A 16,449-nucleotide genomic window follows, 5' to 3' on the forward strand; every position below is an offset into this window, starting at 1 on the left:
CAGTCTATTTACAGAGGCAAGAACCTTTGAGAAACTGGGGATCCAAAGCCAGGCAGGTAAAATAGAGTATCAGCTGGCTATTAAGGTCCAAGAGAGAGGTCTCATCCTGACACATGGCCAAATAGAAGTGAAGTTTATGCCAGGTGCTGGTGGCTCACGCCTGTAATCCTAACTACTCAGGAGGCTGAGATCTGAGGACTGCGGCTCAAAGACAGGCTGGGTAGGAAAGTCTGCAAGACTCTTATTATCTCCAATGCCACCAGAAAACTGGAAGTAGAGCTGTGGCTCAAGTAGTGGAGTGCTTGCCTTGAGCTGAAGAGCTGAGGGACAGCACCCAGGCCCAGAGTTCAAGCCCTATGATGGACCAAAAAAAAAAAAAAAAAGAGGGGGGGGGAGAAGAAATGGTGTCTGATAAAAAAAAAAAGAGTCCCAGCTCTTTCTGAAGCCTTCTGCTAGGACTGTGGCTATCCCTGGGGTGGGACCAGAGGCACACATGGGCTCCAGCTCTGGGGTGGCAGAGTGCGGTGGGTGCGACAATGTCCTGGAAAGAGATCTTGTTCTTTTGGTGCTTTGCTGCTGCTCCTCCATCCATGTTCTGCAAAATCCTCATCCTTTGCTCTCAGGATCCCACCTCTCCCCCCCCCACACCCAAGCCTGGCATCTCTCAGACAGACCCTGAGCTTTCTCGCCATCTTCCTGTTCACCTGCCCCAGCCTTCAGCCGCTTCACACATGTGGCCACTTTCTCCTCTTGTGCTATCCCCGTGGGCATGGGGACAAGTGACTCCTGTGTGGACTTATGTCCTTGCTCCCATGGGCAGCAAGGGGAGGGCCCACACATCACTGCCAGGCCCCAAGAAGAACTAAGGGAGAGGACAAAGGGCCAGGGGCACCTGCCCAGTGTCTGCCCAGCAACAGTCTGCAACCTGACCATCTCCTCTCCCAGGGCAGAGCCTGGGTGGTACAGTGGACATTGGGTATGCCCCCACCCCCACCACCTACTCCCTAGAAGAAGCTTTGGAGAAATGTGTCGTGGCAGGGGTGTTTGCTGATGATCTGGCAGAAATGTAAGGAGATGGAAACGGCCTGCTTGACACTCCCCCTCCCTAACCCCTTCCAGTCCCCATGTCTCATGCAAAAGGTCCAGGAGGCAAGGGGCTGCCATCATGTATGTGGCAGCAGCTGCCACTGCTGGGCCTGGGCATCAGCCTGACACTTGCTGGTCACCAGCTGGGCGGGCTTCGTCTCCAGGCAGAGGCCACTGACGGAATGCTGGATGAAAGATCCTTTTCTCCTCCATTTCTAAGAGGAAGGGAGAGGGGAAAGGAAGGAGAAAATGTTTTTTTTTTCCTTTATAAGAAGAAATGAACACCGGCACTGAAATAAAGACCACGCGGTTAAAGAAAAAAAAATAAAATAAAAAGAAATACACTTCTGTGGCTTAGTGGTAGCATGTTGGCACAGTATGCACAAGTTCTATTCCCGGCATCGCAAGAATAAGTTTGGAGCTGGGTGACAGTGGCTCACACTTGTAATCCTAAATATTTGAGAGTCTGAGATCAGAGGATTGGGAGTTTGAAGTCAGCCTGGAAAGCAAAGTCCATTTCTCCACTTAACTGGCAAAAAAGCCGGAAGTGGAGCTGTAGCTCAAGTGGTAAAGAGTTTAAGTGAAAAAGCTAAGGGATAGTGCTCAGGGCCTCAGTTCAAGCCCCACTACTGGCACCAACAAAAGGAAGAAAGGAAGGAGCGGGGAGGAAGAGAGGGAGGGAAGAAAGAAGGAAGAAAGGGAGGTAGGAAGAGAGGGAGGGATGGAGGGAGGAAGGAAGTTAGTTTGTATCTCATTTCACCTGTGTACCCAGCCCTGTATAAATCTAGGACACATATTTCTCATGGAGAGCGGCCTGGATCCCTTATATAAAGGGCCACACATAAGCTCCAGGCACGTTCCCTCCCAGCAGGGTTTGTTTCTGTAGTTTGGCACCAAGTTCTAGAGGAGGCAACACAGATGCTCATGGGATGAATCCAACTCAAAGATGTATTTTGTTTGAGCGGTATGGTGTCTATTGGAAATTTCCCTTAGTGACCACCTACACACCTGCCTTTCTAACTCGGGTCCCTTTCTGGACTCGGGTCCCAGTTGCTCACGTGATGTCATTTGCTGGGCGGGGGATTTGCCTGCTATTTGCTCTAAATGGGCTCTTCCTCTCCAGTTCACCACACTCCCTGTCTGGTCTTAATTTTTTGTCCTATGAGTATTTCCCTACCAGCTCCCTGTGGGCTGAGCTGAGGAGCTCAGTTTAGGAGTTCTGGCTAAGGTGAATATCTAGCCTCTGTAAGCAAGAGTTCTTCCTGTAGTCCTGTGTTTCCAAAAGCCATGAGGCTGGTAACATCTACCCTCTAACGGACCTAGCCACCGTGGTTGGGGCTCGAGTTCTCTCAGAGGCGGTAAAAGGACTCCGGGGTCAGTGCTTTCACCTCTCAGCACCCTCCTCCCTCAAGTGGACAAGATGGAATGTTTTCATATAGAACATTTTTACAAGGGCCTAGATGGAGGGTGGTGTGTTGTTTGGATCATGAAGAAGGGATGAGAGGCCGAGACCCGGTTTCAAAGCTCAGGGGAAGACCGACTAACAACAGAGGCTGTTTTTGGTGTCTCTCCATGCAACCATGGTCCCTCGTTCTATTGTCCACCTTGCCTTCCAGAAGAAGCAGGGAGTCCAGCAAGCTCCCCCATTGGTGGGATGTGTGTTCTTACCTAGAAGAGCTGAGCTGTACCCAGCCAAAGGTGCTGGCCCAGGGCTGCTGAGGGGATATGGGGTGGGGAGGGTGGAAGAAGGGAGCTGCAGAATCTGGGCTCCCCTTAGGAAATGGAACCCAGACTGAGACCAGCCTCCCTTGGCTTAACAGTCAGGAGTAGTGGGTGGACAGGGCCCTATGTCCCCCTACCTCCCCCTGCAACTATGGCTTCCTGTTCTTTTAGATGCTCACAGTAGCTAAACCTCCGGCCATCTTCTCCCCAGGAGTCCCTGCACACTGTATATCTAGGTGAGAGTTTGGTGTGTGATGAAAGAACAGGATTCTCACTCCTGACCAGTTCTCCCAAGCAGTCTTAGGGCCTGACCCTACTGGCCGCAAACCTATCACGGTGTGTCAGGGTTTGCAGATTCCTTCCAGGAAAGGCAATGGAGGGAGCCTTTCACTATACAAGAGGAGAAAAGGGTGCTCAGCTTGGCCCTGCTGACTCCTCCTGCCTCTTTATACATGAAACTCAATCAGGCCTTGGAATCAGGGCCAATATGGAACTCAACACAGGAAGCCTGAATTTCCAGAAGGCTTTGGTGGTAGAAGAGGGGTTTATCCTGTTCTCCTGGTCCCTAGCGTGCCCGGGGAACCTGGCAGGACCTGCAGGAGCAGAATGAATGGGGCCAGGGAGAGCTCTACAGCCCTGCAGTCAGGTCAACACAAAGGGGAAAATGGAGGTCTCAGCCTTAGGGAAGCATGTGAATGGAGGCTGCCCCAGTGGACACTCCCAGTTCTGTCCTCAACATGGAGAGGGCAGGTGTATGCTCAAGGCTTTGCCAGGTACAGGCAGGCTGCACCAGCCCTACTGAAGAGCAGAGGGACTCAGCCTTGGGGCAGAAAGCAGGATATGTATCCTGTCATGGAGCATTACAGAAGTGTCTGGCCACAGAGCTCTTTTGCTCATTAGGTGCATGCATGCACACACATGCACATGTGCACGGTCACAGCCGAAGGGAGAGGACCTGGCTGCTTTTCCAGAATGGAATAGCAAACTTCCAGTCATCCCTAAAGAAGGAGCTGATCCCAGCAACAGAAGTAGGCTGGGGGAAAGCCCTGCAGGCTGAATGTGAGAGCCAGGCCCCTCCTCAGCCCTGCACTGACCTGCCGGCTGCATGGCATGGCAGTCAGGTGAAGGCCTGGAGCAGCCTCTGCCTCTGCCTCTGCCTTGTGTCTTACTCCCCAGGGAGTGGGGAACCCCCAAGGGGAGCAATAGAGAAGGGGGCTGGTTGACTCCAGACACCTAGCTTCAGTCACCAGTTGCTTTGTGCCCTGAGCAAGTGACTTCATCTCTCTGAGCTCCAGTTCCCCCCTCCATGGGCAGGACTCCTGGGTATACTGTGCTTGGTAGACGAATGAGCTGGAGGCTGGTTATACCAGCCTGGAATTCAGTGCCTCTGTGCCTCAGTTTCTCCAGCCAAGCAGCACTCAAGAAATAACTTATTGAGCTGGTGGCTCACCTTTGTAATCCTAGCTACTCAGGAGGATGGAGTTTTGGAGCCAGCCAGGGCAGGAAAGTTCATGAGACTCTTGTCTCCAATTCACCACTAGAAAGCCAGAACTGAAGGCATTCAATGGGAGAGTGCTAGTCTCGTGTTTTGGAAAAAAACTAAGGGACTAGACCCTGAATTCAAATTCCAGTACCACTGCGCATGCGCGCACGCACGCACGCACGCACGCACACACACCCACGCACGCACACACACAGAGCAATATTTATTGGACATCTGCTCTGTGTTGGTTTAAGACTATGGGCTTAGGACACTCTGACTCAGGTTTAAACCCCAGCTCTACCCCTCCCAGATGTATGTGATCTGACTGCCTGTGCTCTGTGAATCTTACCTGTAAGATGGGGTTTGTTGTAGCACTGCCTCATTCAGGGGCTGGGAGAGTGGGTAATGATCTAGGTATAACTCCCCCAGGAGGAATTGATTTCCTTATGCTCCTCTAGGCTCCACAGACCCTCACTCTGGAGAGCTCATCAAGCTAGCACACCCCCACTAGCACCTGGCACACCACCACATCCCCCTCCTCCCAGGGCTGCTGTCTGTGGGGTGGGAGGGGAGGTTTACCTGCTTGCCTTCTCTGGGGTTGCACACCTGCAGTGTGACCAGGGACCCCGGGGAGGACATTAAAGTGGAGGTGGCGGCCAGGCACTTCCCCTGCTGCTGGATGAGGTGGTCGCTGAACAGCCATGCCTGTGAGACAAAAAATAAGGACAGATGGGTAGACTGGTGGCAAAGCAAATAGTGTATTTCTATAGAATCTTCTACAAACAATTGTAGAAGTTGTGGGCAGGTAGATGGTATTTACTGCAGAGTTCTTTCCATTCTTCTGTATGTTTCCAAGTTTCCAGAATCAGCTATTACGATGGAGAAGCTCAGTGGGAGCCTGTCAGAGGGCTGCCAAGGAGGTACCAAGGTATTCTGAGGATAGGGGAAAATGTCAGGATACAGGACAGGGTCTGCTCCAGTGTCAACGTGTGATACTCATATGCACAGAGTCCTAGAGGTCTCTGATCTGTCTGCACAACCACAGCTGCACCCCAGCAGAGAACTGGGAGCTGTCCAGGCCCCATGGCAACTGCTAGAAGGGGAAGGAAGAAATGGGTGGCACAGAGGGCCGAGAGGGGGATGGGCACATAGCTGGAGACTGTGGGCCCCTAGGGAGGAGGCTTTGTGGAGGGTGTGGATAGAGGATGAGAATGGTCTCTGACCATTGCCCAGGCAACTCTGCCTCTATGGAGCCTCCCAGAGGCCCCAAGCAACTTACCTGGGCAGGCGGGGGACTCTTGGCAGATCCTCTGCAGATCCCCATTCCCAGCAAGAAGTCGCCTGTGGTGTCCTGGCCCTGGGATTCCAAGCAGTTTACCCCCTGCTTAATGATGCCAGGAAGAACCTCCTTCACTGGGACGCTGAGAGAAAAGGTAGCGGTCAGGCTGGTCCCTGCCCTTCTGATTATCTACCCCTTCTGCATCTAGTGACAGCATCTAGTCACCAAAATCTCTGAGACCTGTACAGCTCGCTGGCAGGGAGGGGGAGGAGGGAAAGACAAGAGGAGAATGACCTCAGTCCACAGCAAGTTCTTCTGAAGTGTAAAAACTACCCGGGAGGCTAGGCCCAAGTCACAGAGGAGCCTTGGGGGAGACTGAGGCTGGAAACACAAGGGTCTACAGCCTAGGAGAGGCTGTGGCCAAAGGTGGACTCAACACCCATCCTCAAAATGACAAGGAAGGGGTTGCTCTGGAGAGGAACAAACTGAAAATACACAAATACAAAAAGGTGACTAGTTTCACTAACGACTAAAGAAATGAAGAGCTGAGAAAGTAACTGATATTTGTAGTCAAAGGACTGTGAAAGAATATCTGGTGGGGCTGGGAAAGTGGCTTAGTGGTAGAGCGCTTGCCTTGCAAGCATGAGGCCCTGGGTTCGATTCCTCAGCACCACATAAGCAGAAAAAGCTGGAAGTGGTGCTGTGGCTCAAAGTGGCTCAAAGAGCTGAGGGACAGTGCCCAGGCCCAGTTTCCCTAGCACCTGCAACAGTCTTCTTAGCTCCTACCCCTAGGCCGGCGTTGAATGGCATCTTCCTGGGGTTGGATGAATCCTGACAGAATGTAAAGAAATGGTTGTTCTCTTGTCCTCACCCTCTCAGAGTCCCCTTATCGTTACTTCGGGAAATTGTTTACTTATTACCTTTTTATAAATTAATGTTCCCTGAACAGCTATTGTCCAGGGCACTGGGACTGTCCAGGCTGCCAGCTTTCCTGCAAGGATGCTGCTGTTGTTCGAGTTTTTCTGGACTTGCTCGGAAATGGTTCACAGAATCAGTTTGGGTCTCATTACTTTCCAGGCACACTGTATTGGGGACTTTGGGTTACGTTATAGAGATTAATCATCAAGCTTATGTCCAGAGCTTGATTATTACCTTGCGGTAGCTGCTTCCCACAAACCACAAGGCAAAGACTTGCTTCCTTGGAAGTCATGCATGCTCTGAGGGGTGGAATGTTCTGGAAAGCCATGCTGGGGTCCTTGGGAGAAAGCTAGCAATGGTGGCGTAAAGTGCTTCCCAATGTGACAGCTATGGATGGAGAATGCTAACTTCATACTATCAAGCCATGCTGATGATTTATGCACTCAAAAATGTTTATTAAACCCGGGAGCCAGGTGCTGGTGGCTCACACCTATAATCCTAGCTACTAAGGAGGCTGAGACTGAAGACAGCCTGGGCAGGAAAGACCCTGAGACTCTTATCTCCAATTAACCACCAGGAAACCAGAAGTGGAACTGTGGCTCAAAGTGATAGAGTGCTAGCCCTGAGCAAAACGACTGAGAAACAGTACCCAGGCCCTGAGTTCAAGCCCCATGACCAACAAAAACCAAAACCTGGGTGCATGCTTAGTCCCAGATACTCAGGAGGCAGAGATAGGGGAATTGTGCTCTAAGGTTAGCCTGAGCAAAGATAGTATGAGAACCTAGTGGAAAGACTAAAAGCAAAACAGGACTGATGGTATGGCTCAGGCACAAGATCCTAAATTCAAACTCCTAATATCACACACACACACACACACACACACACACACACACACACACACACACACACACACACCCCTTTTAAAAAATGTTTACTGAATGCCAATTTTATGGCACTGGTGCCATAAAACTGAAGCCATGGGCAAGATAGGTCAAAGGCTCTGTCCTCACAGAGTTCCTGGGGAGTGTCAGTAATGACAACGCATTAACTGGCAAGATATATATGAGATGCTGACATGGACTATGGACGAAACTCAGTCCTAGGGAGGGACTACAGTGTCCAAATGAGGAAAAGTGTCTCTGAGAAGGGACACAGTCAAGATCTCAGGGAGAAGAAATGGACCACTGAAAAGACTTGGAAACAGGAAAAAATGACCTTAGGCGGCCCATCCCAGCCACTCGGATGCTTGCATTATTCTTCCTCAGGGTGTTGCTGCAGTCATGACTGTAACCTGATGGATGTGTAGTATTTGTTTGAATGGATGCCTTAGTCATTGCTCACTTTCCCACAGCCACTGCACAGCACTCTGCTGCTCACTCTCTCAGAGAGCAGAGTCAAGGAGTGAGGGTTTCTCAGCCTTTCTGCATCATGCAGCACTGTCTTCTTAAGAGAAAGGTATCTATTTCTAGGTCCAAGAGTCAGTCTGTTAAAAATGTAGTACTAACCAGGTGCTGGTGGCTTACGCCTTTAATCCTAGCTATTCAGGAGGCTGAGATCTGAGGATTATGGTTCACAGCCCAGGCAGGAAAGTTTGTGAGACTCTTATCTTGAATTAACTACCAGAAAACCAGAAGAGGCACTGTAGTTCAAAGTGGTAGAGTGATAGCCTTGAGCAAAAAGCTCAGCAACAGGGCCCAGGGCCTGAGTTCAAGCTTCTAAACGGACAGGAAAAAAAATCAATACAAGTCAGATGCTGATGGCTCATGCCAGTAATCCTAGCTACTCAGGAGGCTGAGATCTGAGGATGGTGGTTTGAAGTTAGCTTGGACAGGAAAGTCCTTGAGAGACCTTCAATTAACCACTCCCAAAGAAGAAAGAGAGAGAGAGAGAGAGAGAAAGAAAGAAAGAAAGAAAGAAAGAAAGAAAGAAAGAGAGAGAGAGGGGGAGGGAGGGAGGGAGGGAGAGAGGGAGGGAGGAAAGAAGGGAAGGAAGGAATGAAGAAGGAAGGTAGGAAGGAAGGAGAAAAAGAAAAACACTGGAAGAGGAGCTGTGGCTCAAGTGGTAGAGCCTAGCCTTAAGTGATAAAGTTCATGGATAGTGCCAGGCCCTGAGTTCAAGCCCTAGGATTGGTACATACACTACACAAAAAAATCAGTACAAGCTGGCCGCTGGTAGCTCATGCCTATAATCTTTGCTACTCAGGAGGCTGAGATCTGAGGATCTGGTTCAAAGCCAGGCAGGGCAGAAAAATCTGAGAGATTCTTATCTCCAGTTAATCACTAGAAAACTAGAAGTGGCACTGTGGCTCAAAGTGGTAGAACACTTGCCTTAAGCAAAAAGAATTTAGGGACAGTGCCTAGGCCTGGAGTTCAAGTCCCACAACTGAAAAAAAAAAAAGCCAGACATGGACCTATTGCTCAAGTGGTAGAGAGCTAGCCTTGAGAAAAATAGCTATGTTACAGTAGGAGGCTCTGAGTTCAAGTCCCAGAACCAACCCCCCCCCACACTCAGAGAGAGAGAGAGAGAGAGAGAGAGAGAGAGAGAGAGGGAGGGATGGAGGGAGAATTTAGTACTATATCACATCTAACTAATAACTTATCCATTCTCCCAGAAAAATAAACTGCCAGTAGCTAGAAGAAACCACACAAGGGAGATAAAGGCACCCAACCAGGCCAGAGTCAGTGACCAGACTACACTCACGTGAGCTCGGGATAGACGTTTTCTAGGTACCAACGGAACGACTTGCAGTCCATCTTCTTCCTCTGCTCAATCCGTGAGGCCACACTGGAGGAGGGATAGAACTTGGGTAAGAAGCCCCAGGAGAACACAGAGGCCCCATTGTGGGCCCCCCTCAGGTGGGTAAGGACCACTGCCATGGGAGCTATCCTGTCCAGCCTCAGCTACCACCTTTCATTCATTCTCTAACCTGAGTGCTCACCCCAGTCTCCAGGATCTCCCTCAAATCCTGCCCTGATGAGCCCAGACCACAGGCCCCACACAAACCGTAGGCCACAAACCATAGCTTGGTCTTTATTTTTGCAGAGAGTGGAAATTTTCCTTACATGCCTTGCATTTCTTTTATTGTTGTTGGTCATGGGGCTTGAATTCAAAGCCTGGGTGCTGTCTCTGAGCTCTTTTGCTCGAGGCTAGTGCTCTACTACTTTGAGCCACAGCTCCACTTCCAGTTTTTTTTTCCAGTTAATTAGAGATAAGAGTCTCACGGGGACTTTTCTGCTTCGGCTGGCTTTGAACAGTGAGCCTCTAATCTCAGCATCCTGAGTAACTAGGATTACAGGCATGAGCCACTGCCACTTGGCTGATGCCTTGCAGTTTAGGAGGAAGGGTATAAGGACAAGAGTAAACTTTAAACATCTTTAGAGCCAGGAGCTAGTAGCTCACATCTATAATCTTTGTTACTCAGGACTGGTTCAAAACTAGCCTGGGCAGAAAAGTCCATGAACCTCTTATCTCCAAATAATCAGCAAAAAGCTGAAAGTGGAGGTGTGCTCAAGTGATAGAATGCAGCTTTGAGCGGAAAAAGTTAAGAGACAGCATCCAGGTCCCAAGTTCAAGCTCTAGTACCAGTGTACACACACACACACACACACACACACACACACACACACACAATCTGTCAGGAGTCCCAGCAAGGGAGAGCCATCTGGGACATGAGGTCAATCTTCTCACCTTCTTCCCCATAGCCACTGGCTGAGGACACTTCTTGCATATCTGAGCTTTAGTTTCTTCTATGATAATAACCTAGGCATACAAATGACTACTCACTTTAAAGTGGGTGACAATCAAATAAATTTCAGGGGATATGAAGTGTTTAGTTCAAGATAGGTGCTCAGTTAACATCAGCTCTCCATTAAAAGAAATACATAATGACAAACAGATCTAAGTGAATATAAGGAAGATGATTCATTCCCCAGGTTTTCAAACTTCTCTGACCACAATCTTGAGTAGGAGGTAAATATACCTTACGTTGTGATGGGGCATCCCGTGTATGTGTACAAGCTCATGTGTACAAGCACACATACAGCTGAGATTTTCATAAAACAATACTTACCCTTAACTGCAATCAACACTGATTTTCTATTCTGTTCTGTGCTAATCTAATCGACAGTGTTTTTCTCTTCCTCTTTGTTAATGTTGGTCACGACTCACTAAATTGATTTCACAACCCATCTGCATTTTGAAAATGCTTAACTAGACTGTGCTGAGAACAGTTCATGACGGATTCCAATTTTGAACGGAGGTGGAGGCCACACCCCAAATGTCTTCTGTGCACAGCCCTTCCCTAAGTAGTCCCGCAGATGCCCCTTATCCTGCAAGCTTTGGAAGAGCAGTGCTGTCATCGCCAGCTCTGGCTTATCCCTGCATCCCATGTCCTAGAGGAGCCCAGGGTGAGGGAAGGGAGGGGGCAACACTCAGTTTCTAGGAAGAATGTGAGTGGCTCCCCTGATGTGCACACTACTTGGTATTTTGCTGGGGTGTGCTAACATGGCAGAGGTGTAAACAAGAAGTTGAGGCCCACCTGCCAAAGGCCTTCCCGATGGCTGAGGGCCGAGCCTCGTAGTAGTACTGCTTGTATTCGTCCATCCACACCTCTGCAGTCCGCTTCGTATTCCTACAGGGAGAGGAGAGAGCAAATAAGGTCACCAGGCAGGGCCAGGGCTACGATTAAGATGAGCTCGTACGTAATGGATTAAAAATATATGTTTTGATTTAACATGTATGTTTTTCCAGGTACTGGAGGCTCATGCCTTTAATCCTAGCTACTCAGGAGGCTGAGATCTGAGGATTGTGTTTCAAAGCCAGGTTGGGCAGGAAAGCTTGTGAGACTCTTACCTCCAATTAACCACCAGAAAACTGGAAGTGGAGCCGTGGCTCAAAGAGTACTAGCCTTTAGCTAAAGAGCTCAGGGACAGTGCCCAGGTCCTGAGTTCAAGCCCCATGACTGACAAAAATAAAAGTGTGCACGTGCACGCACACGTGTGTGCATATATGTTTTTTGATTATGTTTAAGAAAATTTGAGTTCTGCACAGTACAAGTGAGGGTTAGCTATCAAATCTATCAAGTTGGGAAGTATCTATGAGACTCTCTATTTGAGTCTATACACTGAAATGCCCACATGTAGGCAAAAAGGACAAACACAAGAATATTGATTTACCAAAATGGTAACCTAAATGTTCTTTGACAGCATAATGAATCATTTCTACAAAATGAAGAAGAGGGAGAGAAGAGAAAGAGAAGGCCATGGCTAGTATAAGTTGGCAGGCACAGATGTCTATGATACAGTGTTAGGGGACAGGTGCCACTGAAGTCACAGGCAGGCCCCATTCACACAGAAGCCCACACCCATGCTGCACTGGTGTGTCCCTATACACAGACCACACGGCAGATGCAGAAATGTGTACAAAGCTGGAAGTGACAAACCAGCCACCTACTAACAGTAGGCACTCTATGTAAAGGTCTAGAAGGATAAGCTATTCTTTTAAGGGCAAAAAATAGTAGCTATGTTATTTAACAGCTATTGTTAAACAACAGTAGTGCTGAAGAGACAAGCAAGTGAGACACACAGAATGTGTGGACCAAGAATGGGTAATAGGACTTCCACTTTTCTTTCTATAATAATATAAAGATAAATATGAATATTTATCTACATATATATGTAGATGTATGCGTGTGTGTATGCGTGTGTGTGTGCATGCATGCGCACGTGCACCTTATTTGAGTTTTTGTGGTAAACTTGTGTGACTTCTTTTTTCTGGTCCTGAGGTTTGAACTCAGAGCCTGGGTGCTTTCTCTGAGCTTTTTCGCTCAAGGATAGTACTCTACCAATTGAGCCATAGCTTCACTTTCAAATTTTTGGTGGTTAACTGGAGCTAAGAATCTCATGGGCTTTCCTAACCTCAGTCTTCAGATCTCAGCCACTTTAGTAACTAAGATTACAAGGGTAATCTTAATCTGGTACCTGGCAACTTTTATAATTATAAAAACAATTACAAAAAAAGATAGAGGAAGCCAGATAAAACTCTTGGCCATTTGGAAACTAGATATGGGAAGCTCTTGCTCTTGCTCCATGGATGGATGAGGAGAGCCTCATCCTTAGGAGAGATGCTCAGGACCATCCCTCACCAACCTCCACCACCTCATCAAGACAGCAGGGCATGGGGTGGCTGTGCTGTGAGACTAGGCACTCCCTGTGGCTGGGTCTCGGATGGACAGACACTTGCGTAAGTCTAGACAAATACACTGGTACCTTGACAGTGCTTGGGGTTCAGCGAGTAGAGGGGAGCAGCACTTTGCTGGTCATTTGGTCAGTTTGCCAAGACTCTCACAGACAAAGGGAGTCAAAATAAATGTGGTGGCAAAGTCCCAGCTTCATCCTTTTACCTCTGGAAGCACCTGCAATCCCAGAATGTCCATTCTAGAAGGGGCAAATAGGGCAACCAAGGCCCAAGAAGTAGGCTGAAAGCCCCAAGTCCTGTGGTAATGAATTGGCCCAGGAGGCAATGTCTGTGTGTGTGGGGGGGGGGCGAAGGGGGGGGAGGTGGTTCATCCTCTACACTAAAACCTACCTGATGTAGGTGAGGGCATTGCCCTCTGGGAAGTTGTAGGGATGCCGCTTCCTGAAGACATGGCCCACTCGGCTGCAGGGCACGATCTCCAAGCTCCCGCCACACATCCACACCCTAAAGGACAGCTCTGCAGGAAACAGCAGCGTCAGCAGGGTGGCCATGGTGAGGGGCTGGTGAGGGGCTGGCTCCCTGGGGTTAGAGGTCTTGGGCCTGATAGAACAGGCAGCTCCCACTCCATTCACATGCTCACTCCACAAGTTATGAGGGGTGAATTTACACAGCCTCTCTCTCTCTCTCTCTTTCTCTCTCACTCACTCACACACACACACACACACACACACACACACACACAATTCCCTGTTCCTTAATGAAAGAACCCCAAGACCATGGGGAGAAGGAAGACTGTACCAAGGTGCAGCAGCATCTCCAGCCTGTGCCCACAAGGCCCTGGCCATACTTGAAGAACACAGTGCTGCAGCCAGCTCTGACTGGCATCTCTCTGGGTGGCCCCAGGCTTACCTCTCCATGAGAGGCCATCTCTGGCCCTCTTGAGCCATGTTCCTTCTGAGGGTCATGGCTGAGTCATATAAGCTTTTATTATTATTATTATTACTGGTGCCAGTCCTGGGGCTTGAACTCCACTTGGCCGCTGTCCTTCAGTTTTTTTTTCCTGATAAGTATTATTTTATAAGATCAGAGGCACAGACGCATTGCATTTTTGTGTTCCTCCTCTAAGAGTAATACCTCAGCATTTTTTGCTGAAGAATAGTACTCCATCACTTGAGTCACAGCTCTACTTCCAGATTATTTTGCTGGTTTAACTGGCGGTCAGAGTCTCACAGACTAGCCTGCTAAGGCTGGCTTTGAACAGTGATCCTCAGATCTCAGCCTCCTGAGTAGCTAGGATTCTAGGTATGAGCCAACGGGGGCCAGCCTAACTGCGTACATTTTAAAAGAATTGCTGAGGTGACTCTCAAGGTTTCCACGTCCACCAGCTCGTGAGAGCCTGAGTTGTCTCCAAGGACACAACAGCACATCTCAGCTTGAACATCTTTGTTCCTTCCACAAAGGAATAAAATGAAAGACTCGGCGACAGGAGTCTTGCGGCTCCAAACGGGCCCAGTGGTGAGTGCGTGAAGCTGCAGCAAGCTGAGACATTCTGAATTCTTCTAAGAAACAAAACCCCTCACCAAAGTGACTCTACGCCACCCCTTTCAAGCTTCCCGGCCCTGAGCCCTGGCCTCAGGCAGTTTGAAGTGAGCTATTTGATCATCCGCTCATTTCTCTGTCAGTGCCCAGCCAAAAAAAATATAAATAAATAAATAAAAAGTAGAAGAACAAGAAGGACAGAAAAAAGCCTCTGGCTCCTTCTCTGCTTCCCAAGTCGACAGGAAACTGACTTGCCAACACTGCTTTGCGCTGAGACCCAGGACACAAAGGAAGGTCACGTAGGCCCAACACACATGAAATGGAGTCAGGGTGCACCCCAGCTCCCAGAATTCACACATCCAAATGTTTGCCTGGCAACATTTTCCAAGATTGAGTTCCAGAAGCGGGGAAGGTCCCATGTCTCTTGCACCCCAGTTGGCTGGCATGGGGTGCGGATCTGTTCTCCAACCTTCCGCGTATCTGGTGTCCCAGTAGGGAGAGAGGATGAAGCCCTACTTCTAACATCTTGCAGACACTGACTTTGACTTGATAACCCCACAGGACACTGAAGGGACTCTGCTATACCCCCTGCACTAGCCCATGGGATGCAGCATCTCCGGACTTAGTCTTCCCACCTGTCATATGGGTGAGACAGCATTGACCCTACCCACTGCTGAGAAATCTGGTCAGGATGGGAGAGGATGTTGGAAAGGGCTGAAGGAGCAAGAGCAGGACTTTGAGTTTTAGACTGCAGGGTGCCCTCTGTTGCTCGTGGGGACCTCTTGGGACAACCCTTTGCCCTCTCTGGCCACTAGAGGGGGAGCTATCCCTGTGGGCCTCTTTCTGTCCTCTGATAGGTTTGGCAGAGGTGGGGAAAATGGGTTTCAATTGCTGACGTGCTCTGGCCATAGCCCAAGAACACTGCACGTGTTGAGCTGCAGTGCCCTGCCTTTCCGACTGGTTCCACCCAGATCTGTACTGACCCTAGCCTTGTGTCTTGCCCACACTGTAAGCAGGTCCTTCATAAATACCCAGGCAGGGGCGACATCTGTACCCGGCCAGGACCCAGCCCAATACCTAATAGTCTCTCCTCCATTTCACCACATCTTGATTTCTACTGTGCAAAAAACAAAACCACCACCACCAAAAACTGTTTGCTGACTTCCCACACATGTTGGACCTGCAGTGTGGTGACCAGTCTGCAGTGCTCTGTGGCCTTCACACAGGGCTGGGTCATGAAGCAAGTTTGCTCTATCAATGCTTAGCCCTGAGCTTTCCTTCCTGCTGCTTCAGGGAAGTCAGGCAGCTCCTATCCTCCTGGGTCTAGAATATTCCAACAGCCCCCTACATAGTGATGGTGGTCATTGGCACTGAATTTGTGTGTGTGTGTGTGTGCGTGCGTGTGTGGGCGCCAGTACTGAGGCTCTTGAACTCAGGGCCTTGCACTTTTTTTTTTGTCAGTCACGGGACTTAAACTCAGGGCTTGGGCACTGTCTCTGAGCTTTTCATTCAAGGTTAGTGCTCCATCACTTTGAGCCACAACATCACTTCCAGTTTTCCAGTGGTTAATTAGAGCTAAGAGTCTCACGGACTTTCCTGCCTGGGCTGGCTTTGAACCACAATCCTCAGCTCTCAGTCTCCTGAGTAGCTAGGATTACAGGCATGAGCCACTGGCACCCAGCTGGGCTGTGCACTCTTATCTTTTTCTGCTCAAGGCTGGTACTCTCCCACTTCTAAGCCACAACTCCACTTCTGGCTTTTTGTTGATTAGTTGGAGATAAGAGTCTCTTGGATGTGTTTGCTTGGGCTGGGTTCCAATCTCAATCCCCAGATCTCAGCCTCCTGAGTAGCAATGATTCTAGGTGTAAGCCACCTGCATCCAGCACTGTGTCTGAATTTTAACTTGTCCTCTCACGCATTACCCAGAGCAATCTCTGCAGGAAACTAGGACCCCGGAAGGCTCTACTCACTGAGGACCAAACAACGTGAACCCACTGGGTCAGATCTTACACCCAGACTGGACCCTGTCACACAGGGAAGCAGCCACTTCGTTAAGCTATGGTCTACGTTCAGTGTATACATTCCTCCACACATCTAGTCACGTAGGTGTTCCCTTGAACACTTAAATATTTTGTTGTTTTGCTGTGTGGTTATTGCTTTACCTCTCTGGTTCTGTTTTATAATGGAGACCATAGCTCTTACTTCAGAGAGTCCTTGTGAGGATTAA

General features: G+C 49.2%; 1 protein-coding gene across 1 annotated transcript in view; it reads right to left on the bottom strand.

Moving 5' to 3' along the window:
* Window positions 1-776: 776 nt before the first annotated feature.
* Galnt16 (polypeptide N-acetylgalactosaminyltransferase 16) overlaps window positions 777-16,449 on the bottom strand; it is an 82,524-nt gene continuing 66,851 nt past the window's right edge. The window contains exons 10-15 of the mRNA XM_013014176.1: window positions 13,074-13,200; window positions 11,026-11,118; window positions 9,189-9,272; window positions 5,571-5,712; window positions 4,871-4,996; window positions 777-1,301 (exon numbers count right to left, since the gene is read on the bottom strand). Of these exons, the coding sequence (XP_012869630.1) occupies window positions 1,164-1,301; window positions 4,871-4,996; window positions 5,571-5,712; window positions 9,189-9,272; window positions 11,026-11,118; window positions 13,074-13,200 (710 nt within the window). The 3' untranslated portion in view covers window positions 777-1,163. The remainder of the gene's footprint in view (window positions 1,302-4,870; window positions 4,997-5,570; window positions 5,713-9,188; window positions 9,273-11,025; window positions 11,119-13,073; window positions 13,201-16,449) is intronic.

The sequence above is a fragment of the Dipodomys ordii genome, unplaced genomic scaffold (genome assembly GCF_000151885.1).
Source record: "Dipodomys ordii isolate 6190 unplaced genomic scaffold, Dord_2.0 Scaffold2, whole genome shotgun sequence".
Classification (NCBI taxonomy): Eukaryota; Metazoa; Chordata; class Mammalia; order Rodentia; family Heteromyidae; genus Dipodomys; species Dipodomys ordii.